A 26,735-nucleotide genomic window follows, 5' to 3' on the forward strand; every position below is an offset into this window, starting at 1 on the left:
AATAGTCAGGTTTTTTATTCTTCCCTCGAAGATCTCTGTTGTGGGTGTTGATAGTCCTATTTTCTGCTGCTTTGTTTAATATATAGTGTTTCCTTTATTCCTCCTACCTCAATACCCCACTCATATTTCAGGCTGGGACCTACTCCTAATTTAGAGCTCTCTTTCCCCCTTTTGCCAACTTCTATTATGAATCTACCTTTGCCACCCAGCTTAGTGTATCCCAAGGTTCTCTTTACCACGCCACAGTTGCAGAGCTCCAGGAAAAAGCAACCTGGTCTCATCTCTCCAGACAGAGGAAAACAAAAGCTCCATCTCCACACATGCTGCAGATGGCTTTTCCAGTCTACTTGAATCATTACCAGCTAGAAGCAGTGGTCATTGGGACTTGGACGTGAGCTGCAAAGTATAGAATTGTGACAACAATTCCAGTGCCATGCGGACTTTTCCTAGGTGTGGACTTTTCCAGGACTCCTGCTCCTTGAGACAGCTCCTAACAGACTGAACTGGGGTTGGGTTGCATTTGCAGGGATATGGAATGGTGTTGGTGCCAACTTGGACTTGGTGAACATGTTAAGGACACTACTCTTTTACGGATTCTTGCTGTATTGGCCAAGAATTTGCTTAAAGGCTTTAATCACTGTAAAAAAAAAAATAGAAGACTGGATAAAGAAGATGTGGCACATATACACCATGGTATACTATTCAGCCATAAGAAATGATGACATTGGATCATTTACAACAAAAAGGTGGGATATTGGTAACAATATATAAAATAAAATAAGTAAATCAGAAAAAAACAAGAACTGCAGGATTCCATACATTGGTGGGACATAAAAACAAGACTAAGAGACATGAACAAGAGTGTGGTGATTATGGGGGGGAGGGAAATAGGGAGAGGGGGAGGGGGAGAGGGAGGGGCACAAAGAAAACTAGATAGAAGGTGATGGAGGACGATCTGACTTTGGGTCATGGGTATGCAACATAATTGAATGACAAGATAACCTGGACATGTTTTCTTTGAATATATGTACCCTGATTTATTGATGTCACCCCATTAAAATTAATAAAAATTTATTTATAAAAAAAAGAATAAATAGTATATCAGAGGGAGAAGGGAGAGAAAATGGAATGGGGAACATATTCAAACAAATAATAGATGAGAACTTCCCAAGCCTGTGGAAAGAACTAAAGCCTCAAATTCAAGAAGCAAACAGAACACCAAGTTTTCTTAACCAGAACAAACCTACTCCAAGGCACATCATAATGAAACTGGCACAAACCAACAACAAAGAAAAAATTCTCAAGGTAGCCAGGGAAAAGAAGAATACAACATATAAAGGAAGGCCTATTAGATTATCATCGGATTTCTCAGCAGAAACTCTACAACAGGGGTCCCCAAACTACGGCGCGCGGGCCGCATGCAGCCCCCTGAGGCCATTTATCCAGCCCCCGCTGCACTTCCGGAAGGGGCACCTCTTTCATTGGTGGTCAGTGAGAGGAGCATAGTTCCCATTGAAATACTGGTCAGTTTGTTGATTTAAATTTACTTGTTCTTTATTTTAAATATTGTATTTGTTCCCGTTTTGTTTTTTTACTTTAAAATAAGATATGTGCAGTGTGCATAGGGATTTGTTCATAGTTTTTTTTATAGTACGGCCCTCCAACAGTCTGAGGGACAGTGAACTGGCCCCCTGTGTAAAAAGTTTGGGGACCCCTGCTCTACAAGATAGAAGACAGCGTACCCCAATATTTAAAGTCCTGAAAGAGAGGAACTTTCAGCCAAGAATACTATACCCATCAAAGCTATTCTTTAAATACAAAGAAGAAATAAAAACATTCACAGATACAGAAAAGATGAGAGAATTTATCATCAGAAAACCCCTACTCCAGGAATTACTAAGGGGGATTTTCCAACCAGATACAAAGAACAAAATAAAACAAAACCACAAGTAAAAGCTCCACCAAGAACACAATAAAACCAAATTTAAACTGTGACAACAAAAACAAAAAAAAGGGGGGGAGAGGATGGAGATTAACAGTAGCAAAGGACGATGGAATACAGAAGCACTCATAAGATAGTGTACTACAATGAAAATGGTAGGTATCCTTTTCATTACTTAATGGTAATCACCCTTGAAAAAACCACCACAGAAGCACATGACTTAAAAAAGATAGCAACACAGGAAAGAAGTATGGAATACAACCAAAAAACAAATGATAGAAAAACAAAAGAGAAGAATCAAACATGATAAAAAACTAACAGAAAGCAATTTATAAAATGGCAATAGGGAACCCACAAGTATCAATAATTACACTAAATGTAAATGGATTAAACTCACCAATAAAAAGACACGAAGTAGCAGAATGGATTAAAAAAGAAAATCCAACTGTATGCTGCCTACAAGAAACACATCTAAGCAACAAGGATAAAAACAAATTCAAAGTGAAAGGCTGGAAAAGAATACTCCAAGCAAATAATATCCAAAAAAAAGCAGCCGTAGCAATACTCATATCTAATAATGCTGACTACAAGACAGCAAAAGTACTCAGAGACAAAAATGTTCATTTCATAATGATTAAGGGGACACTGAATTAAGAAGACATAACAATTCTTAATATATATGCACCAAACTAAGGAGCACTAAAATATATAAGACAGCTACTTATTGACCTTAAAACAAAAACTGACAAAAATAGTCATACTTGGAGCCCTCAATACACCGTTGACTGCTCTAGATCGTTCATCCAAACAGAAAATCAATAAAGATATATTGACCTTAAACAAAACACTAGAGCACCTGGATATGATAGACATCTACAGGACATTTCATCCCAAAGCAACAGAGTATACATTTTTCTCTAGCATACATGGAACATTCTCAATAATTGACCCTATGTTGGGCCACAAAAATAACATCAGCAAATTCAGAAAAATCAAAATTGTACCAAGCATATTTTCTGATCATAAAGCCTTGAAACTAGAATTCAACTGCAAAAAAGAGGAAAACACCCCACAAAAATGTGGAAACTAAACAACATACTTTTCAAAAATGAATGAGTCAAAGAAAAAATAAGCGCAGGTATCAAAAGATATATACAGGCCCTGGCCGGTTGGCTCAGTGGTAGAGCGTCGTCCTGGTGTGCAGGAGTCCCGGGTTCGATTCCCAGCCAGGGCACACAAGAGAAGCGCCCACCTGCTTCTCCACCCCTCCCCCTCTCCTTCCTTTCTGTCTCTCTCTTCCCCTCCCGCAGCCAAGGCTCCACTGGAGCAAAGTTTGCCCAGGTGCTGAGGATGGCTCTGTGGCCTCTGCCTCAGGTGCTAGAATGGCTCTGATTGCAGCAGAGTGACGCTTCAAGATGGGCAGAGCATCGCACCCTGGTGGGCATGCCGGGTGGATCCCGGTCGGGTGCATGCGGGAGTCTGTCTGACTGCCTCCCCGTTTCCAGCTTGGGAAAAATACAAAAAAAAGGATATATACAGACAAATGAAAATGACAATACAACATATCAGAATCTATGGGATGCAGCAAAAGCAGTAATAAGAGGGAAGTTCATATAACTACAGACTTTTATGAACAAACAAGAAAGAGCCCAAGTAAACAACTTAACATCACATCTTAAGGAACTAGAAAATTAAGAACAAAATCAACCCAAAACTAGCAGAAGAAAGGCAATAATAAAAATCAGAGCAGAAATAAATGAAATAGAGAACAGAAAAACTATAGAAAAAACTAAAAAAACAAGGAGCTGGTTCTTTGAAAAGATCAACAAAATTGACAATCCCTTGGCAACACTCACTAAGGAAAAAAGAGGACTCATATAAACAAAATCCAAAATAAAAGAGGAGAAATTATCACAGATATCATAGATATACAAAGAATTATTGTAGAATACTATGAAAAACTATATGCCACTAAATTCAACAATCTAGAAGAAATGGATAAATTCCTAGAACAATACAACCTTTCTAGACTGAGTCAAGAAGAAGCAGAAAGCCTAAACCAGACCAATTAGCAGGGAAGAAATAGAAAAAACTATTAAAAACCTCCCCAAAAATAAAAGTCCAGGCCCAGACGGTTATACTAGTGAATTCTAGCAAACATTCAAAGAAGATTTGGTTCCTATTCTACTCAAAGTCTGCCAAAAAATTGAAGAAGAAGCAATACTTCCAAACACATTTTATGAGGCCAACATAACCCTCATACCGAAACCTGGCAAGGACGGCACAAAAAAAGAAAACTACAGACCAGTATTTCTAATGAATACACATGCTAAAATACTAAACAAAATACTAGCAAATCGAATACAACATATTAAAAAAATAATACATCATGATCAAGTGGGATTCATCCCAGAATCTCAAAGATGGTTCAACATACGTAAAATGGTTAACGTAATACACCATATCAACAAAACAAAGAACAAAAACCACATGATCTTATCAATAGATGCAGAAAAGGCATTCGATAAAATACAACACAACTTTATGTTTAAGACACTCAACAAAATGGGTATACAAGGAAAATATCACAACATGATAAAGGCCATATATGATAAACCATCAGCTAACATCATTTTAAATGGCATAAAACTGAAGGCTTTCCCCCTTAAATCAGGAACAAGACAGGGTTGTCCACTCTCTCCACTCTTATTCAATGTGGTGCTAGAAGTTCTAGCCAGAGCAATCAGACAAGATAAAGAAATAAAAGGCATCAATATCAGAAACGAAGAAGTAAAGGTATCACTTTTTGCAGATGATATTATCCTATACATCGAAAACCCCAAAGACTCCACAAAAATATTACTAGAAACAATAAGCCAATACAGTAAGGTCACAGGATACAAAATTAATATACAAAAGTCCATAGGCTTTCTATATGCTAACAATGAAACATTAGAAAACGAACTCAAAAAAATAATCCCCTTTACGATTACAACAACAACAAAAAATACCTAGGAATAAACATAACAAAGAATGTAAAGGACCTATATAACAAAAACAACAAAGCATTGTTAAGGGAAATCGAAAAAGATACAATGAGATGGAAAAATATTCCTTGTTCTTGAATAGGAAGAATAAATATAATCAAAATGGCCATATTACCCAAAGCAATATACAAATTTAATGCAATTCCCATCAAACTTCCAATGACATTTTTTAAAGAAATAGAGCAAAAAATCATCAGATTTATATGGAACTATAAAAAACCCCGAATACCCAAAGCAATCCTAAAGAAAAAGAATGAAGCTGGGGGCATTACAATACCTGACTTCAAACTATATTATAGGGCTACGACAATCAAAACAGCATGGTATTGGCAGAAAAACAGACACTCAGACCAATGGAACAGAATAGAATGTCCAGAAATAAAACCACATATATATGGTCAAATAATTTTTGATAAAGGGGCCAACAACACACAATGGAAAAAAGAAAGCCTCTTCAACAAATGGCGCTGGGAAAACTGGAAAGCCACATGCAAAAGAATGAAACTCAACTAAAGTTTGTCCACTTGTACTAAAATTAATTCAAAATGGATCAAAGACCTAAATGTAAGACCTGAAACAATAAAGTACATAGAAGAAGACATAGGTACTAAACTCATGGACCTGGGTTTTAAAGAGCATTTTATGAATTTGACTCCAAAGGCAAGGGAAGTAAAGGCAAAGATAAATGAATGGGACTACATCAGACTAAGAAGTTTTGGCTCAGCAAGAGATACTGACAACAAAATAAACAGCCAACTAAATGGGAAATATATTTTCAAACAACAGCACAGATAAGCGTCTAATATCCAAAATATACAAAGAACTCATAAAACTCAACAACAAACAAACAAACAATCCAATAAAAAAATGGGAAAAGGACATGAACAGACACTTCTCCCAGGAAGAAATACAAATGGCCAACAGATATATGAAAAGATGCTCATCTTCTTTAGTTATTAGAGAAATGCAAATCAAAACTGCAATGAGATACCACCTCACACCTGTTAGATTAGCTATTATTAACAAGACAGGTAATAGCAAATGCTGGAGAGGCTGTAGAGAAAAAGGATCCCTCATTCACTGTTGGTGGGAAAATAAAATAGTACAACCATTATGGAAGAAAGTATGGTGGTTCCTCAAAAAACTGCAAATAGAACTACCTTATGACCCAGCAATCCCTCTACAGGGTATATACCCCCAAAACTCAGAAACATTGATATGTAAAGATACATGTAGCCCCATGTTCATCACAGCATTGTTCACAGTGGCCAAGACATGGAAACAACCAAAAAGCCCTTCAATAGATGACTGGATAAAGATGTGGTACATATACATTATGGAATACTACTCAGTCATAAGAAATGATGACATCGGATCATTTACAACAAAATGGTTGGATCTTGATAGCATTATATGGAGTGAAATAAGCAAATCAGAAAAAAACTAAGAACTGCATGATTCCATACACAGGTGGGACAGAAAAACGAGACTAAGGGACATGGACAAGAGTGTGGTGTTACGGGGCGGGGGAGGGAGGGAGAGGGGAAGGGGCACAAAGAAAACTAGATAGAAGGTGACAGAGGACAATCTGACTTTGGGTGATGGGTATGCAACATAACTGAATGACAACATAATATGGACATGTTTTCTTTGAAATTATGTATTCTGATTTATTGATGTCACCCCATTAAAATTAATAAAAAAAATTTTAAAAATTAGAACACTGACCAGGCGGTGGCGCAGTGGATAGTGCATCGAGCTGGGACGTGGAGGGCCCAGGTTCGAGACCCCCAAGGACTCCAGTTTGAGTGCGGGCTCATTGGGCTTGAGCAAGGCTCACCAGCTTGAGCCCAAGGTCACTGGCTCGAGCAAGGGGTCACTTGGTCTGCTGTAGTACCCCTCCCCATCAAAGCACATATGAGAAATCAATTAATGAACAACTAAGGAACTGCAAGAAAGATTGATGTTTCCATCCCTCTCCCTTCCTGTCCGTCTGTCCCTATCTGTCCCTCTCTCTGACTCTCTCTGTCTCTGCCACAAAAAAAAACAACAACAACAACAAAAAAAAACCCAACTTAGAACTAATAACAACTAACATTTATATTGACAAAACTAATTTATAATGATGAAAATAGCTGGCATTTATTAAGCATTTATTATGTACCCAACAGTCTACTAAATAGTTAAGATATGTCATTTATTCTTTACAACAATATCTGAGGTATAGTATTCCCATTTTCAGATTTTTAAAAACTGAGGCTTAAAGAGATTAGGTCATTTGCTTAAATCACAAAGCTAGTTAGTGGGATTTAGCCCACACAGTCTAGGGCATGTATTCCTAAGTACCATTCTGTATTACCTACTTTTTCTATGTGGTCAATTAATTCCTAAGAATAAGTTCCTAGAAGTAGAAATGCTGGTTTAAAGAGGATCACAAACAATGAATAAGCAGAGTGTCAAATAAAATACCATCCTACATTCTTGACTTGGGGGCAAGGATTAGAAACAGTAAAACAAACAGAGAACTTCTAAACATAACCTGAAACTAGCTCTTTTATACTAAGGAGGGTACTTCAAAACCATATTCTTGAGAGTTCAAAATGAAAGTCAGGTGGTAACTACTGCTGGTTTCCCTCTCATCAAGTAAAAATAGAATGTAGTTTATGCCTGAAGAAACTCGAACCACTTTAAAATGCTAATTCCACAACACACAGGAATGAAAAACTGAATATAACTCTATAAAATATGAGACAGGGGAAAAGTTATTTTTAATCTAGGTGTAAAGAACAAGCCACGCATAATATAAGCATCTGTCACAACTCAGTAGTATTACTAGTAATATTTGAGCAATGTTATACGTTCCCGAGAGGTCTTCACATTCATTAAAGCCTCACAATTACCTTACTATATAGGTAGGTAAAGATGAAATTTAGAGGTTTTTTAAAGTGTTTTACAACAACTAAAATTAAGAAATATATTTTACACTGTAATAATACATAACTGTATTCATAGGTATTTAAAACAAAAAAAGTTTATAAAAATACCTACTCTTACTATATGCAATGCACTCTGATATTATGTATATACTCTTGTGTGTCTTTTAAAAAAAATTTTAAATGCTGTTCTGCTACTTAGAGTTCACCTTCAACACCTAGTTTCTGAAACAATGGCTTTAGGGACTATTGAGTTTGAACTGAGGCTTTTGTATGATAAACGTCCAGAAATACAGAGCCAGAAGTCAGGTACGCTGGTACTGATCTCAGGAGATAGATACAAGACGAGAATAAGAACTGAAAATACTCAGCACATGGCTGATTCCCAAAATGGTATGGATGTGATCAAAGAGGAGATAAGAAAAGGGCTGAGGTTTGATGGATCTATAATACTTAAGTCCTTCTCGGCATCAAGTCCCCAGGATGCTATTTTTCAATCTGTTCAAATGTCAAAGCAGGACTCACTTTTAGTTCCACCTTTGAATCTTGGAGTGCTATACATTGCTTTCCTCGGTTCAAATACATGTAGAAATAGTTAGATTCTCAAAAATAGTTTAATCTGAGCTCTCTATTTTTGTGTCCAAACTTCTTTCTCATTGCTGACAATTACCTAATCTTTTTTTTTCCCTTCAAGAAAAGCCTACTGACAAAAGCACACTACAGGATTCAGAAAAAAATAATTGCAATAAGAACATGGCTTTAAAATATAGCTGAATCCAAAAGACATCTTCAGCAAGTATTTTCGGGTTCTTCAAGATAAAAAAGTATACTGATATTACTGATTTTAAAGAGCTTCTTGTTTTAAGGTTCTGTTTTAAGACTTCTGAAGGACATTAGCATTCTATTCTCATTTCATAGCCAAAGAAGTTTACTGTTGTAACTATTATATTATTTGGATTCATTTCATTTTGCTAGAACAGTTCTCAAAGAGTAGCTTTTTCATCTTGCATCATTTCTACAATTTCAGTGTCATCATAAAAAAACTGAATCTTCCTCTTCTTAATAAAATGACAAGGGCCTTCTGTAGCAGAGGTAACTTGTTTCCTTTTCAGAATGATATAATGGTGTTTACCCGAACTGCAGACTACAGATCTATCACAAGTAATTTTACATAAAAAAATCTTCCTGCCTGACCAGACAGTGACGCTGTAGATAGAGTGTCAGACTGGGATAGAGAGGGCCCAGGTTTGAAACCCCAAGGTCTCCGGCTTGAGTGTGGGCTCACCAACTTGAGCACAGAGTCACTGGCTTGTGCCCAAGGTCGCTGGCTGAAGCAAGGGGTCATTCACTCTGCTACAGCCCCAGTCGAGGCACACATGAGAAAGCAATCAATGAACAACTAAGGAGCTGCAACAAAGAATTGATGCTTCTTATCTCTCTCCCTTCCTGTCTATATGTCCCTATCTGTCTCTCTCTCTCTCTGTCACACACAAAAAATCTTCCTATCATTTCAAAGAAATGACTAGATAGTAACATATGATTATTCTCTTAGTTTATGCATTGTTCCAAAAAAAAAAAAAAACTTAGTAGGAAAATTGTTACCCATTGGCTTAAGTTTCATGTTTTCATATCTATAAATATGACAGGCTTAACTTCAACTTAACAATGAGAAAACTAGGGCCCCAAAAGGCAGAACAATTTATCAAAATCGATATAACTAGGTCAACAATCCAAGTTAACGCAGCTTGGTAATGTTTCCATTGGTGAAATACAAATAAAATAATGAAAAAATAATAAAAAGAATCAAGGCCCTGGCTGGTTGGCACAGTGGTAGGACAACGGCCTGGCGTGTGGATGTCCCAGGTTCGATTCATGGCCAGGGTCCACAAGAGAGGCACCCACCTGCTTCTCCACACCCCCCTCACTTCTCTTTCTTTCTCTTTTCCTCCCCTCCTGTAGCCATGGTTTGATTAGAGCGAGTTGGCCCCAGGCACTGAGGATGGTTCCATGGCTTCTGCCTCAGGTGCTAAAAAATGGCTCCTGATGCAACAGAGCAAGAGTCCCAGATGGGCAAAGCCTCGTCCCCTAGTGGACTTACCAAGTAGATCCCAGTTGGGGCAAATGTGGGAGTCTGTCTTTGCCTCCCCTCTTTAAAAAAAAAAAAAAATCAACCAACTCATCTGTGAGTTTTTCCAGTCATGAAAACTTTTTATTTAGCTGGATTGAAGAAAAATAAGTTAATAAATAATAGTCAAAGAAACCCAACTATTACTTAAGATAGAAATAAAATCAAAATCAATGAAAACTTACATTCTTCATTATTAGAGGTTAGGTGACACTTTGGCTATAATAAACTTCCTTTGTTGCCATTCCTCCCATTCCTCAATGGTTAAATCAGATTTCTATTTTCAAATCAATAGAAAAACAAATTTCTGCCCTGGCCGGTTGGCTCAGTGGTAGAGCGTCGGCCTGGCGTGAAGGGGTCCCGGGTTCGATTCCCGGCCAGGGCACACAGAAGAGGCGCCCATCTGCTTCTCCACCCCCCCTCCCTTCCTCTCTGTCTCTCTCTTCCCCTCCCGCAGCGAGGCTCCATTGGAGAAAATATGGCCCGGGCGCTGGGGATGGCTCCTTGGCCTCTGCCCCAGGCGCTAGAGTGGCTCTGGTTGCAACAGAGTGACGCCCCAGAGGGGCAGAGCATTGCCCCCTGGTGGGTAGAGCATCGCCCCCTGGTGGGCGTGCCGGGTGGATCCTGGTCGGGCGCATGCGGGAGTCTGTCTGACTGTCTCTCCACGTTTCCAGCTTCAGAAAAATACAAAAAAAAAAAAAAAAAAAAAGGAAAAACAAATTTCTGGCCCTGGTCGGTTTGTGCAGTGGATGGAGCATCACCCAGGCATGTGAACGTGCCAAGTTCAATCCCTAGTTGGAGCACACATAAGAGGCGACCATCTGCTCCTCTCCCCTTTCCTCTCCCCCTTCTCTGTCTCTTCCCCAAGGGTCCCCAAACTTTTTACACAGGGGGCCAGTTCACTGTCCCTCAGACCGTTGGAGGGCCGGACTATAAAAAAAACTATGAACAAATTCCTATGCACACTGCACATATCTTATTTTAAAGTAAAAAAACAAAATGGGAACAAATACAATATTTAAAATAAAGAACAAGTAAATTTAAATCAACAAACTGACCAATATTTCAATGGAACTGTGCTCCTCTCACTGACCACCAATGAAAGAGGTGCCCTTCCAGAAGTGCGGCGGGGGCCGGATAAATGGCCTCAGGGGACCGCATGTGGCCCGCGGGCCGTAGTTTGGGGACCCCTGCTCTTCCCCATTCGGAGCCGATGACTCGACTGATTCAAGCATTGGCCCTGGGTGCTGAGGATAGCTCTGTTGGTCCAAGCATAGGCCTCAGATGGGTGTTGCTGGTGGATCCTGGTTGAGGTGCATGCAGGAATCTGTCTCCCCTCCTCTCACTTGTTTTTTTCATTTTTGCAAAGTACACCTAATCATTCTACAAACGTATGTAATGTTAACAATAAGTTAGTTCTTATGGAAGCTTCAAAAAAGAAATGAAATGTGAAGACTTTTGAGAGGGTCTGGAGTTCCTAAAAAGGCCACTGGGACCATGTCTATTCAGCCAGAGAACAAGAGATTCAAGAAGGGTTCCTTGCAGGTTTCAAACAACCAAAGGAATAAAAAAAAAAAAATGTCATGAAAAAGTTTCGTTTTCATGCAAAGAGGAATAAAAAGGAAAAGGTTTATACTATGCTGAAAGAATTCAGACCACACATCGATTGGTAAGAACACCCTGCAAGAGAGACTATTTCTCTAGAGCCTTTTATAGAAAGGCAAACAAGTCGCCTTTGTGAATTCCTTAAAAGACATATAGATTCACCCACGTTCAAGATGATGCATGAAGAGTCCCATTGCTTTAGCATATTTATGACTTTTGCTTTTATGCTTAGAAAGTCCTTTACCCACCCTAACATCAGATACATATCAACCATATTTTAGATTGTATTTTTTACATTTAACTCTCAAACACAGCTGGAATTTATCCTGCTGAATGGTGTGAGAAAGGTCTTAAATATTTTTCCCAGAAATTTTTTCAAGTATACTAGTGATTACTGGCATGCTTATAAATAGCTATGTATTTAATTATAGCCAAAGAATACATAGGCATTTCCCTAAATTTCCACCCTTAAAGAATACAACAATCTTCACATAACAGTAGTCATTACATTTGGAGGTGACGCAATATCCTTACTTTGGCCCATCTGCATCCTAAGAAGCTCTGGCCATAAGCTTACCCCAGGCCCTGAGAACAGAGAGTAACACCAGCAAGAACTTTGGACTAACATGGGCAAGAGCCCTCTGTGATCAAGCACACCTAGACACTCCCTGAAAAATAAAAATAATTGTTTTACCCTTAAGAATTATCATGGTTAGATAAGGACCCCAAGATAACTTGGAGAACATAAGTGCAAAGAGGTAACAAGGAAAATATGGCAAACATCTCCACCAGATTTCCTAGAAGTCACCAGACAGAAGAACCAAAGAATAGAAAAACCTAACCTTATGGATATTTCTAGGTTATCAACAGAGGAGATCTCAACCTATTGAGTCAGATGATCCAGTGTACAATCATTCTAGTGATTTTCAGCAGCATTTTCTAAACATTTAGGAAGAAGGGAACAGCAAGGAGCTACTACTATCTCAGTCTTCCAGCTAGTAGCTAATAAACCAGGAGTCTCAAGCTTAAGTGCCTAGAGGAGCAGACAAATGGAGCAAATGAGCAAAAGGGATCAAGTGAGCTTGGCTTTAGAGTCTGAAAAGCAATGGGGAGAACTGAAGACTTGGCAAATTGGAATTCATGTCCTTGAAACACTTGCTCCTTCTAGTGGAGACACTTCACAACTGCAGCAGTTTGTGCAACTGAAAGTTTAAGCCCAGAATTGCCAGATCTTCCAGTTTTTCTAAAGAAGCCAACATTATACATTCTTATATGAATTTCTTATTCATTAGAGTTTGGCAATTAGTTATATTTCTTTTTTAAAAACATTCAGGTAAAACCAGATGTTTCTCTTTGGCCCAGAGAGCACTAATGTGGGATCTTAGAATGTAACATTATACATACAACTCACAAGTCACCCAATTTTCCAGAATACTCTGGAAAATTACCTGTTCATGGGAACTTACCTGTTCCCATGCCGTATTGTACTTCCCATCTGCCTCCCCATTCTTCAACATGCCAAATTATTGCAAGCTACACAGATTCTAGGGTGTGTCTGGAGTGTGAGTTATGAATGCTATTCTATCTCATTCACCCCATTCAAGAGTCAGACAAACTCTGACCTTAATATAAGAAACTGCCATTTTAAAAATAAAGATTGGCCCTGGCCAGTTGGCTCAGCGGTAGAGCGTCGACCTGGCGTGCAGGGGACCCGGGTTCGATTCCCGGCCAGGGCACATAGGAGAAGCGCCCATTTGCTTCTCCACCCCCCCTCCTTCCTCTCTGTCTCTCTCTTCCCCTCCTGCAGCCAAGGCTCCATTGGAGCAAAGATGGCCCGGGCGCTGGGGATGGCTCCTTGGCCTCTGCCCCAGGCACTAGAGTGGCTCTGGTCGAGGCAGAGCGACGCCCCAGAGGGGCAGAGCATCGCCCCCTGGTGGGCGTGCCGGGTGGATCCCAGTCGGGTGCATGCAGGAGTCTGTCTGACTGTCTCTCCCCGTTTCCAGCTTCAGAAAAATACAAAACATAATTGAACGACAAGATAACCTGGACTTGTTATCTTTGAATATATGTATCCTGATTTATTGATGTCACCCCATTAAAAAAAATAAAATTATATAAAAAAAAAAAAAAAAAAAAAAGAAGTGTAGCATTTCAAATGCCATAGATGAAACTGAGGATGAGGCAATATATGACGACAGTGATTCATCATCAGACACATATGAGGACAAGCTAATGGACTGGAGTTTTGACAGTGATGAGGAGTTGTATGAATTTTATGATGAATAAAACTTGAGTTCAATAAAAAAAAAAAAAAAAGAAAAATACAAAAAAAAAAAAAGATTTATTATTATGGACAATTATGTTAAGTCAGACTGCTGAGCCAAATTAAATCATATTTTTAATTGTAAGAATAAGTTCTCTCTCTCTGAAAATGTCTTTTTTTCTCTTTTTTCCTCAAAAACTCTAAGATAATTTGTTTCATATATCAATAATGACTAACTGCTCTCAGGGTCATAGCTTTAGCATCAAACTACAGTTATTTCATACTATAGGTAAAAGGACAGACCTCAAAAGAAATTTAATAACAGAATTAAAAATCACTTCTATTGAAAATGCTGTCAGATTTTTAGCTTCTAAACAGAATAGACAGATTACCTACTTTAAAATATTTTTACCTAATGGCATCCTATTCCAATCAACGTTAAGTCAAAAGGTTTAAGGCAGGGGTTGGGAACCTTTTTGGCTGAGAGAGCCATGAACGCCACATATTTTAAAATGTAATTCCATGAGAGCCATACAACGTATATGTTACGCATTATCCAATAAAAATTTGGTGGTGTCTTCGAGGACAGCTGTGATTGGCTCCAGCCACCTGCAACCATGAACATGAGCAGTAGAAAATGAATGGACTGTAAAACATGAGAATGTTTTATATTTTTAACGGTTTTTTTTATTATTAAAGATTTGTCTGCGAGCCAGATGCAGCCATCAAAAGAGCCACATCTGGCTTGCGAGCCATAGGTTCCCAATCCCTGATTTAAGAAATGAGTTAACCATACTGGGTTCAACCTACACATCTAGTTTGTAGATACATAGTATCTATATGACATCCTTTCCCACAGGCTCTAACAGGATTTCTATATTAGATAATCATTGTTAATCATATAAACAAATTATGGTCTTCCATAATCTAGAAGACTTTCTTCTTTCACTACATAAGAATATGGTTTTCAATGCAGGGTTTCTCAAATAAATTCACTAAAGAAGGACTGTATCAGGGAAGGTTAATATATCATCCACACAATTAGTCTAGTCTTGCTGATGCCCAACTGCAATAAATTCTCCATTCTACCTATCCTTCCTCACACTAATCCCTATATAGATGATATTTTAGAGCAGGGGTCCCCAAAATTTTTACACAGAGGGCCAGTTCACTGTCCCTCAGACCACTGGAGGGCCGCCACATACAGTGCTCCTCTCACTGACCACCAATGAAAGAGGTGCCCCTTCCGGAAGTGCGGCAGGGGGTCGGATAAATGGCCTCAGGGGCCCTCATGCGGCCCGCGGGCCGTAGTTTGGGGATGCCTATTTTAGAGGGTGGCTGACTCTGACATCAACTTAAAAATAATCAGCTCTGCCTGACCTGGCGGTGGCACAGTGGATAGAATGTAGGACTGGGAGGCAGAGGACCCAGGTTCAAAACCCTGAGGTCGCTGGCTTGAGCGCGGGCTCACCAGCTTGAGTGCAAGGTTGCCAGCTTGAGCATGGGATAATAGACATGACCCCATGGTCGCTGGCTTGAAAAAGGGGTCACTCGCTCTACTGTTACCCCCCTCCTCCGGCCAAGGCACATAGGAAAAAGCAATCAATGAACAACTAAATAGACTAAGGAGCCACAATGAAGAATTGATGCTTCTCATCTCTTTCCCTTCCTTCCTGTCTGTCCCTATCTGTTCCTCTCTCTGCCTCTCTCTGTCTCTGTCGCAAAAAATAAAATAAAATAATAAAAAATAAAAATGATCAGCTGTAATTCCTACTGAAGTTCAAAATGAACAATTGTGGTAGAATACACCAATGACATCATAAATATCTTTCAAATTAAAAATTTTTTTTTAAAGTTCCAAGTTCTTTTGTTTCTACAGGTAATTTTATCATAGCACGTTATAAAAATGAAACATGAGGGGAAAAAAGAATCTAAGAAGTGATTTTTAATCCAGTCTTTAGAATTCTTCTTTTACCAATAGCATAATGGCAGTTAAGTGACTACAATGAGGCCCAATTCAATCAGTTCATACACATATTAAACAACAGCAAGTCTTCATCACTAGGCATGATATTCACGAGTATATAAGCCCCCGTCCTCCTTGGTTAAAAACAAAATACCAAGACCCAGTAGCCTCAAAACTCAGTAATAGGACCAACCTCTTTATTCCCAATATTGGTCTCCTTGAAAACAAACTCACTCTTATGTACATGATAACTGTTGGTTTTGTTTCTTATTATCAGAAAACCTACAAAATCTTAAAATGTAACTGTGCTGTAAGATCAGGTAAATTATTCACATATCATTAAAACTTTATTTTGTTAGAATACTACAGCAGCATCCACACTTTCCAAGAATGTGAGACTGAAATAGGAGAAAGAAAAGGAGAAGGTTGCTAACCTCATATACAAGAGTATACTAATTCCTACAAATATACATAACAGAGGATGATACACGATTTGGTGATTAAATCAAACCTTTTGGCAAGAAAACAACAGTACTTATTGAATAAACATAACATCAAGAGGAAAAGCTGATTTCCTAGAAGAAATAAATGCCCTGGTCAGTTGGCTCAGTGGTAAAACATCGACCCAGTATGCAGAAGCCCTGGGTTCAATTCCCAGTCAGGGCACACAGGAGAAGTGACCATCAGCTTCTCTTTCCTTTCCCCTTCTCTCTCTCCCTCCCCACAACCCTACCCCCTACCCCCCCACACACAGCCATGGCTCAAGTGACATGAGTGCATTGGCTCCAGGCACTGAGGATGGCTCCCTGGAGCCTCTGCCTCAGGAGCTAAAAATAGCTCAGTTGCAAGCTCAGCCCCAGATTGGCAGAGCATCAGCCACAGATGGGCAGAGCATTGACCCCAGATGGGGTCGCTAGTTAGATCCCAGTTGGGGCACATGCAGGAGTCTATCGCCCCTCTTCTCACGTAAATTTAAAAAAAAGAAAAGAAAGAAAAAGAAAGAGAAACTATGTCAGAAAGACATATAGCAATAATAGTGATGTTTTTCCCCTTTTACCATGTTTTTTGACAGTGTGAATGATAAAGTTACTATATTTTACATGTCACAAGTAACAAATATTTCTACAAAAGCCTGTTTCTTCTATAAACAAATTAGATTTCTATTTTTATTTTTAATATATTTATTGGGGTGACATCGGTTAATAAAATTATACAGGTTCCAGGTGCCCAATTCTATACTACATCATCTGCGTATTGCATTGTGTGTTCACTACTCCAAGTCTTCCTCCATCACCATCTATCCCCCTTCTTCCTCCCCCACAACCCCTTTCCCTCTACACTGTTGTCTGTGTCTATAATGTATTTTTTCTTTACTTAATCCTTTCACCTTTTTCACCCACCCACCTCCAATTCCCCTCCCATCTGACAGCTGTTAGTCTATTCTCTGTATCTATGAGCCTATTTCTATTTTGTTAGTTCATTTTGTTCATTAGAGTTCACATATAAGTGAAAATATATGGTACTTGTCTTTCTTTGACGGGTTTATTTCACGTAGCACAATAATCTCCAGATCAATCCATGCTGTCAAAAAAGTTTGGATTTTCTTCTTTTTCGTGGCTCAGTAATATTCTATTGTGTAAATGTACCATAGCTTTTTTTATCCACTCATCTACTGATGGGCGCTTGAGCTGTTTGCAAGTTCTGGCTATTAATCTCCCATACTTGACTGTTCATGCAGTCACATCCAGAGTAGCAGATCTAGTCACAAACAGCAAGTGTCAAATTTACATTCTTCTCTACCAATAAGTTATACTTTTTTGTACGAAAATGATATACAACATATTATTTCTTAAGAAATAATTAGTGGTCCTTGCTTTGACTTTCATAATAGAGCTTAACCATTTTCTTCTCCTTCAAGAGCAGGACACCAACCAGGCAATTACTCTGCGGATTTTTATTTCAAAATTTATGGAGTTTGGCTAACAGAAGTCTCACAATAATGAAAATGAAATAACTCACTATCAACAATGCAAATAAATGCTCATTATATTCCAACTTACCTAAAACACTGACAAAGGCATCAAAAAGATGAAATGTAAGCAGGGGCTCTTTCAAGTGACCATAGTAATCTGCTATAGTTTTAAAGACATCTTTTTCAAATCCTAAGTACATAGGCTGCTTCAAATCTGAACAGTTAGGCCCTATTAAAAAAAGAGAATGAGATAAAAAGAGAAACATTAACAAGGCAATCACCTCTAAATATCAGTCTCTGTGCATATGTGTGTTGTGTACAGGTAGTCAAAATCAGAAAAGTTTTCATGAGGAAAATTGACATTAAGTAAATTGATATTATACATTTTGCTTACACAAATATGATTTATGTCTAAATTGAAGTCTATTACAAAACAATAAGAAAAATCACCAGCTTACTTTCATTTTAAAAGAAATCCACTTTTTTATGCCCTTCTGAAAGGTATTTTTATTAAGTGTAAATAATTTTTAAAAAATATTCAGTATTTTTCTAGTCTTGATATAGTTGACCATAAAAATCAGCTCATGATAACAATTAACTCACATTTGTAACAGATAAGTTACCAAGCAATTTTAAACCTTTTCATTATTTTATCATTGCTATATTATAAAATTCCAGGGTCAGAGTCCAATGAAATAATCAATTTCTGCCTGTAAATTATTTCTTACTGATAAGAATTTATGCCTTTTTTCTTAAAGATATTCCAAAAGAGATTTTACATTGTGTCTTATAATTCATTCTGATTATAAAACCTTCTATTTCATCCCAATAAACCATCAAAAGACAGTTTGTCAAGCAGAGTCATACTGCAAAGATGGAGTAATCATAAGAACCCTGGACAACCTGGTCCCAGCCCTATCCTATGCCAGATGCCAGGCAAAGATCCACTTGTATCTGGGACCAAAGAGGAGCAAGACATGCTTAGCTCTCTACAGAGACAGAGCTGGCAGCAAATGCCCCCAGCAATCCAGACAGTGATAGTGAAATTACACTGCCAAGGGGAGAGACGAGCTGGAGCTGCCCGTGCCTGGAGGGCAATGGCAAGTAGTCCCATGAGGAACAGTGTGGCCAGCCTCCCCTATTCCCATCACAGCATGGAAGGAAGGAGTTCAACTGTACTGGCCAGTCTGGGCCAGTAGAACACAAGACTAAACAACTGTACCCAAATAGATCTCTACCCTCAGGAGAATGAAAAATGAAGCCAGTAAAAACTGAAAGGAAGTTCTAACTATAGAATCGTAACTAAAGAGCAAAGATCGAACTAAGACAGACAAGCATTCTGGACATTCACATTTCAAGACCATTGGGCCATCCTGAATATGGCTTTCTGTTGGTCTCTGTAAAAACTCTTCTTACCTTTTAATATTCTGTACACTTCTTACAAAAAATAATTTGACTGACTGAAATAATAAAAACTTTGAAAGATGTGTATGTGTGGTACCACATTAACCTAGCAGCAGACATAGCCACCATTTTTGCTTGCTTCCTCCTCTAAAATATTGCAGGCTGTCAACTGAAATACTGTCATTAGTTTGATATGTCTCAGTAAACAATACACATTGCCTTGACTTAGTCCCTCCCGGGGTAAGTATGCAGTTCATTCTAGGCAATTGTACCCTTTTGTGAACATTTCATCATTCTTGTTAAACATATGAAAAAAATAAAAAGTTAGTGCATAGAGAGCTCTATGAGAAGAGTCTATGTTACCACATTTCTGATTTTTTTTATTTCTTAATCATCTTAAAATTCAGAATATTTTTAAATTTGGTTTTTATAAATGCTATTCCTCACAGATTTTGGAAGAGAGTTGTTTGTATCCATTTCTGATAGAATTATTGCAATCCACAAGCACAAAGAAGAAAAAAACACAGGAACTCAATTTTATATTTACTAAGCATCAGTCCTTCATTCTGTGGTCAACCATGAGTTTGGCCAGCAATGAAAGTACCCAGGCCGATGCACACATGGTCTACAGTGAATGCACATGGGCTTAAAGGAAGGAGAGGAGCAGCAGCAGATTTACAGACAAGAAGGTCCTAGGCCTTTCAAATATCATATAATCGGTCTATCCTGTCTGTTCCCTTTTAATTGACAATAATGGGAATCTAAACTGATTAAAAATAAAAAGGGTAAGAAATAGGTCATAACTTTAATAGACTCAAAATAAATTTGGGGGACAAATGAGAATTTGGAAAAGTTAATAATTTTATAAAACTGTTCCAAAGATTGACCTTGCCCTTTGAGCACCTTTTCTTCTTTGACACATAAACAAGCAACTTTATGAACAAGCCAACCATCCACTGCACTTGATACCTTATAGATGTTCCCATCTCCAAGAGATTCCTCCTAATATAACAACATCTATCGAACACACACAGAGAACATTACTAAGTCGCTCCTCACATCTTTCCTCTCCATTAAGGAAAAATTCCAGTTGTTCTAATAACCTTTTTGTAGAAGTTTGGTGGCTTTATGTATATATATTCCTTGGGGAAAAACTGTACTCTTCCCTAAGCTTTGACCATGACTAAAAATTCAAAATCATAATCACACTGCAGTACATACTTTATAACGTATTATAGCCTGGATTTGTTATTCCAGTTTCCTCTGTTCATTCCCAGCCGATCAACCTCCAAATCCTAAATTTATCAGGAATTCATAAATGGTAGTTCCAACCTCCTATTTATACCTTCTATCTTGTCACTACCAACTGTGGCCAAAGATGTAATTTAACTTTAATTGATCTCAAATGATCGAGCAAGAAGAATAAAAATCATTCTCCCAAGGTAAAACCACAGAACTCTACATTTCAGAAGTTCCAAAATATTAACCAAAAAAAGATGGTAATTTTAAGTTAAACACAGAGAACATACAAACTAATAATGGCTATTCACATTCAGAATGACGGTATATAATTGTTTTCTGTATATTATCACTGAGACCACCCACAGTAAGCTGAAGAGTTACTTGTTTCATTCTATAATCAAATAAAACTAACTTCATTTAAATAAATAATTCATAGTCTTCTAATTCAAAATTTTCTACAGCCATCTCTGTACATACTAGTCTCACCCAAAGGGAAGAAAGAAACTATCTCTCTGTGGTGATCTATGAGGCTTCAAATGGCCCTAGAGATTAAATATCATCACTATCAGTCAGTCAAAATAACAAGAATTCTTCTCATTAAAATAATTTGTTTGAGTTAAACCATTAACCATTAGAATCCCTTCTCTGGCTCAAGTCTTCTGAAAATCTGTCCAAAAATAGAAGTGTTAAATGAGATACTATAATTATTCATTGCTTCACAGTGACTATGATATCCAACAAAGTGGATATCATATACCTATGAAATGACTTGCCACATGCCTATAAAAAACCTCAGTGGGACCACCCTGATTCAGGCACCTGCATTATACATCCAAACTGCTGAAACAGTCTTTCTGTTTCTCTGCATGCAGAGTCTTATTCCAAACCATCCTGCATATCAGTTATATTAGTCTTCTAAAACATTCCTCTCGCACTTAAACCATTGCCCTGTATAAAGCCAATAATAGGAACCAATAAGCAAACTGATGATGTAAATATAGGGGACACTAAGAAACACATGTTTTAGGAATAAAAATCATCCACTACAAATGGAAACACACAATTCCTGTGAAAGCATTCTATAACTCAGCCCTTTTACCAAATCACAAGTTTATCACTAAAAGTATAGTAATCCCAAAACAATTAACTGCCAGTCTCACAGGTGGCAAATCAGTGTTCAGGCCATTGAGCACAAATATATTCTAATTCAAGGCACTTACATCTGTTAATTTCGTAAAGCTGACCAATTAGTACTTACAATTTGCCAAACACTTCATTGCTGACAGAACCCAATGAGGAAGTTCTTCTACAGAAAAACAAAATTAAAAAGATATTTTATTCAATTGCATATAACTCTAGAAGTTACATACATAGTTGGTATAAGAATGTAATACTTATCCAAGCACTATGAAACATATCCACTAATCACAAATCACCTATTTATGTATCAGAACATTTACAAGATGGAAATTTTTCCTGAGCAACAGTGTTAGATGTACTTGTATAAATTGTGCCTGCAAAATTCTCTAAGGACAAAATGAACTTTTTAAAGCTTTAGTGACAAGAGTAAATTTGACAGTTTGCTCCAGGGAAATGAAATAACAAACAAATCAATTATCCTAAGAATTATATCCGGCAAAGAAAAATACAGGAAAAGCGAAAATATAGTCTTCAAATGCATTTGTGAAACAGTTCACCAAACAGCAAAAAATAAAAAAAGTCAAATTCTGTATTCCCAAGGTCCAGAAACATGATTGGCATCATTTTACATGTTTCAATTTTCAAAATGTTTTAAAGAAACAGAGGCCTGCTGACATATTATCTTGGCTATTCATATTAGAACAGCCTTACAATGTTAGCACTGCTACAAAAGCCCTCGAGGAGCCATTGGGAGGCAGCCTCCTCTTCCTTCCTGGCCCTACCACAGGCACCTGAGGAGACAGGCCGGCACTCATGCTTCCATGAGCTTGTCTTCTCCACTGCTGGAAAACTGCAATGACGCTGGCTAAACCGCTGGGCCTCATGAACCTCAGTCTTCTGAAATGCTCTTTCCTTTCTAAAGAACTTACTTAATAACCCTTTGAGTAGTGAGTTTTTTTCAGGCTTGCTGAACCCCGGGAGTAAGGTTTTTTTTCAAAAATTGAAATTAGTTCCAGTTACAGTTTTATTAACTTAAAATCATGTTTGTTTGATAACCAATTTAGGGAAACAAGAAGAACATACATTTGCCTTTTTTAAATGTTGCCTTATACATTTTTAAGATAAATCAATCATTCTCTGGATGGTCAGGAGGCATGAGGATATACATAAACGTTCGTACTACTCAAAGGGTTAACAAGACAAAAAATGACTGATCATCTGACTGGTAGCTAAAAGTATTAATGCTTCTGTACTCAGAGAATGTGAAAGGATTTCAGATGTATTTCAAAGGCAACATCCTCCTAATTCTATATAACTTAATTGTACATGCTGGTATTAACCAAACAACTCATGAATTCACAAATCTATTTCTGTTCGCTGATGTCTTCCATTCCTGATACAGTGGCTATCAAAGCATTTCTGGTTTCAAAGACCCCTCTGTTCCTGTCGGGAGACTTGGCCTCGAGCAACCTCTTCCCCTCTCTCCACTGTTCGGCTCCTTGTGATACAGCTCTGTCTGCTGCCAGGAGCCTCCCACTTTAACTCCAGTAATAAATTATAAAACTCAAAAGTGCTAGACCACCTTCCTACATCCAAAGGGCATACTAGTTTCAGTTAACTCCCAGGATCAATAATTTGAAGTAAAGGAAGAACCAATCAAAGTGCCCATTCAATTCTAGTCCATCCCTTACCCAGAGGAAGAAGCCGTAAAGTCAGTTTGGAGATTCTGGCCCACTACATGCACCATGATTGTATTATTCCAAATCAAAAACCAGGATAGGTAGCTGCTAAATGTCTTTTTTCTTTCTTGATTTGTAAATTGGCTCAGAAAAAAGGTATAAAAAAATAGAAGACCTTCAACATTTAAAAAACTATCTTTATAAAAAGAAATGACATAAACCAAGACTTTCCAGAAAAACTGACACATAGATACCATAAAGAAAGGGCAATGAGAACCTAAAGTCAGAGCCCAGGGTCCACCTGAAAACTGACATAATACTGAGCGAAATAAGTAAATCAGAAAAAACTAAGAACTATATGATTCCATACATGGGTGGGACATAAAAATGAGACTCAGAGACATGGACAAGAGTGTGGGGGTTATGGGGTGGGGGGGAGGAAAGGGAGGGGTTGGGGAAGGGTGGGGCACAAAGAAAACCAGTTAAAAGGTGACAGAAGACAATTGGACTTTGGGTGATGGGAATGCAGCATAACCAAATGTCAAAATAACCTAGAGATGTTTTCTCCGAACATATGTACCCTGAGTCATCGATGTCATCCCATTAAAATTAATTAAAAAATAAATAAATAAATAAAAAGCTTTGGTTCATATATACAATGGAATACTACTCAGCCATAAAACATGATGACATAGGATCATTTACAACAACATGGATAGACCTTGATAACATTAAATTGAATGAAATAAGTAAATCAGAAAAAACTAAGAACTATATGATTCCATACATAGGTGGGACATAAAAATGAGACTCAGAGACATGGTCAAGATGGTGGTGGTTGCCCTGGCTGGTTGGCTCAGTGGTAGAGCGTTGGCCTGGCGTGCGGAAGTCCCAGGTTCGATTCCCAGCTAGGGCACACAGGAGAAGTGCCCATCTGCTTCTCCACCCCTCCCCCTCTCCTTCCTCTCTGTCTCTCTCTTCCCCTCCCGCAGCCAAGGCTCCATTGGAGCAAAGATGGCCCGGGCGTTGGGGATGGCTCCATGGCCTCTGCCTCAGGCGCTAGAGTGGCTCTGGTCGCAACAGAGCGACGCCCTTGATGGGCAGAGCATCACCTCCTGATGGGCATGCCGGGCAGATCACAGTCGGGCACATGCGGGTGTCTGTCTGACTGCCTCCCAGTTTCCAGCTTCAGAAAAAATACAAAAAGAAAAAAAAAAAAAAAAAAAAAAGATGGTGGTGGTTACTGGAGGGAGGGGTGATGGAGGGAGGGACACAAAGAAAACCAGATAGAAGGTGACGGAAGACAATTTGACTTTGGGTGATGGGTATGCAACATAATCAAATGTCAAAATAACCTGGAGATGTTGTCACTGAACATATGTACCCTGATTTATCAATGTCACCCCATTAAAATTAATAATAATAAAAAAAGAGAGAAAAAATAAAATAAAAAACTGACTTAAGTTCTCAGGTAGATATTAAAGCGACTCAGTTTTCAGGGATTTCCTAAGAATAATACAGAACCACTAATGCTCAGGGTGGCTAACACTGCACTAGCCTCTGGATGGATTTTGCCAAGGTTTTCACTCCTGAGTATTCATCATTCTATGATGTTTCTTTAATCCAACAATTAGTTAAAAGATACTAGGATATGAGAGGAGGCTATGTATAATGAGGGGGTAAACTTAGGGTTTAGGAAAATGTCAAATGACAGACCTGTACAGCCAACATATTGGACCAAATAAGAACAAAATGGTTTTTATGCACTTACTTGACTTGTCATCAAGGATAACAACTCCCTGTTTGCTCACACTATATACATTATGTATGATGAACTTGGGCTTGACAAGTTTAATGTCTAAAACTTCTTCTAAGGAATCTAAGCCAAGGATTTTCTGTAAACTAAAAAGATAAATAATTACATTAATTAGTTACTTTAAAAAAAATCATTATTTACCCAAAAACCTGGCATTGTAAAAGATCAATCTTTAAAATGTGTTGTTTTCATATATTTCATCCAATCTTGTGGGGCAAAAAGGCTAGAAATTGAGTAAGACAGACACATTTTAAAAATACCCTTTACCATTAACAAATTGTTTCACTAATTTATTAATGTAACATCTTGAATGCCAAAAAAATGATTTCATAACATATTATAAAAACAAAAATTAGCCCTGGCCGGTTGGCTCAGTGGTAGAGCGTCAGCCTGGCATGCAGGAGTCCCAGGTTCGATTCCCGGCCAGGGCACACAAAGAGAAGCGCCCATCTGCTTCTCCACCCCTCCTCCTCTCCTTCCTCTCTGTCTCTCTCTTCCCCTCCCGCAGCCAAGGCTCCATTGGAGCAAAGTTGGCCCTTGGCACTGAGGATGGCTCCACGGCCTCTGCCTCAGGCGCTAGAATGGCTCTGGTTGCAGCAGAGCAACGCCCCAGATGGGCAGAGCATCATCCCCTGGTGGGCATGCCGGGTGGATCCCAGTTGGGCACATGCGGGAGTCTATCTGACTGCCTCCCCGTTTCCAACTTCAGAAAAATAAAAAAAATTTAAAAATTAAAAATTAGCTTATCCAGTGATGAGAAACTGCTACTTTATGAAATCTTTATGAGAAAAAAAAAAAAACTTGCTATAACATCATTAATTTTAATTACCAATATTACATCAAACACCTAAAAGACCAAAGTTCCCACTATGTGTTTCAGTAAGTTAAGAGGTCAGTTTTACTAAAGTTTAAGAAATTTCAAATGTCTCTTCTTAACTATACTGCTCACAAAATTTAGGGGATATTTTACTGCTTTATACTCATTTTAAAATATTCTCTAATTTTTTTTCAGCAGTATTTTATATAAATGACATAGAAATGCTCAAAATTCAGTTGAATTATGTTTGATAACCAGCATAGCTGCATATAATTCAATCAAGTTGAGATTTTGATACATAATTTCAAAATATAAAATATGCAGAGAATACTGGTGGAACAAATTAGAAACAAATACATTAAAAAGTCTCATTAGGCCCTGGCCGGTTTGCTCAGTGGTAGAGCATCGGCCTGGCATGCAGAAGTCCTGGGTTCGATTCCCGGCCAGGGCATACAGGAGAAGCGCCCATCTGCTTCTCCACCCTTCCCCCTCTCCTTCCTCTCTGTCTCTCTCTTCCCCTCCCACAGCGAGGCTCCATTGGAGCAAAGACGGCCCGGGCGCTGGGGATGGCTCCTTGGCCTCTGCCCCAGGCGCTGGAGTGGCTCTGGTCGCAACAGAGCGACGCCCCAGAGGCGCAGAGCATCGCCCCCTGGTGGGCAGAGCGTCACCCCCTGGTGGGCGAGCCGGGTGGATCCCGGTCGGGCGCATGCGGGAGTCTGTCTGACTGTCTCTCCCCGTTTCCAGCTTCAGAAAAATACAAAAAAAAAAAAAGTCTCATTAATAT

General features: G+C 38.5%; 1 protein-coding gene across 1 annotated transcript in view; it reads right to left on the reverse strand.

The window, feature by feature from the left end:
* DEPDC1B (DEP domain containing 1B) overlaps positions 1 to 26,735 on the reverse strand; it is a 96,396-nt gene that overhangs the window by 40,565 nt on the left and 29,096 nt on the right. The window contains exons 5-7 of the mRNA XM_066375530.1: positions 25,090 to 25,220; positions 21,758 to 21,805; positions 17,942 to 18,082 (exon numbers count right to left, since the gene is read on the reverse strand). Coding sequence (XP_066231627.1) covers positions 17,942 to 18,082; positions 21,758 to 21,805; positions 25,090 to 25,220 — 320 coding nt within the window. The remainder of the gene's footprint in view (positions 1 to 17,941; positions 18,083 to 21,757; positions 21,806 to 25,089; positions 25,221 to 26,735) is intronic.

This window comes from Saccopteryx leptura, chromosome 1 (genome assembly GCF_036850995.1).
Source record: "Saccopteryx leptura isolate mSacLep1 chromosome 1, mSacLep1_pri_phased_curated, whole genome shotgun sequence".
Lineage (NCBI taxonomy): Eukaryota > Metazoa > Chordata > Mammalia > Chiroptera > Emballonuridae > Saccopteryx > Saccopteryx leptura.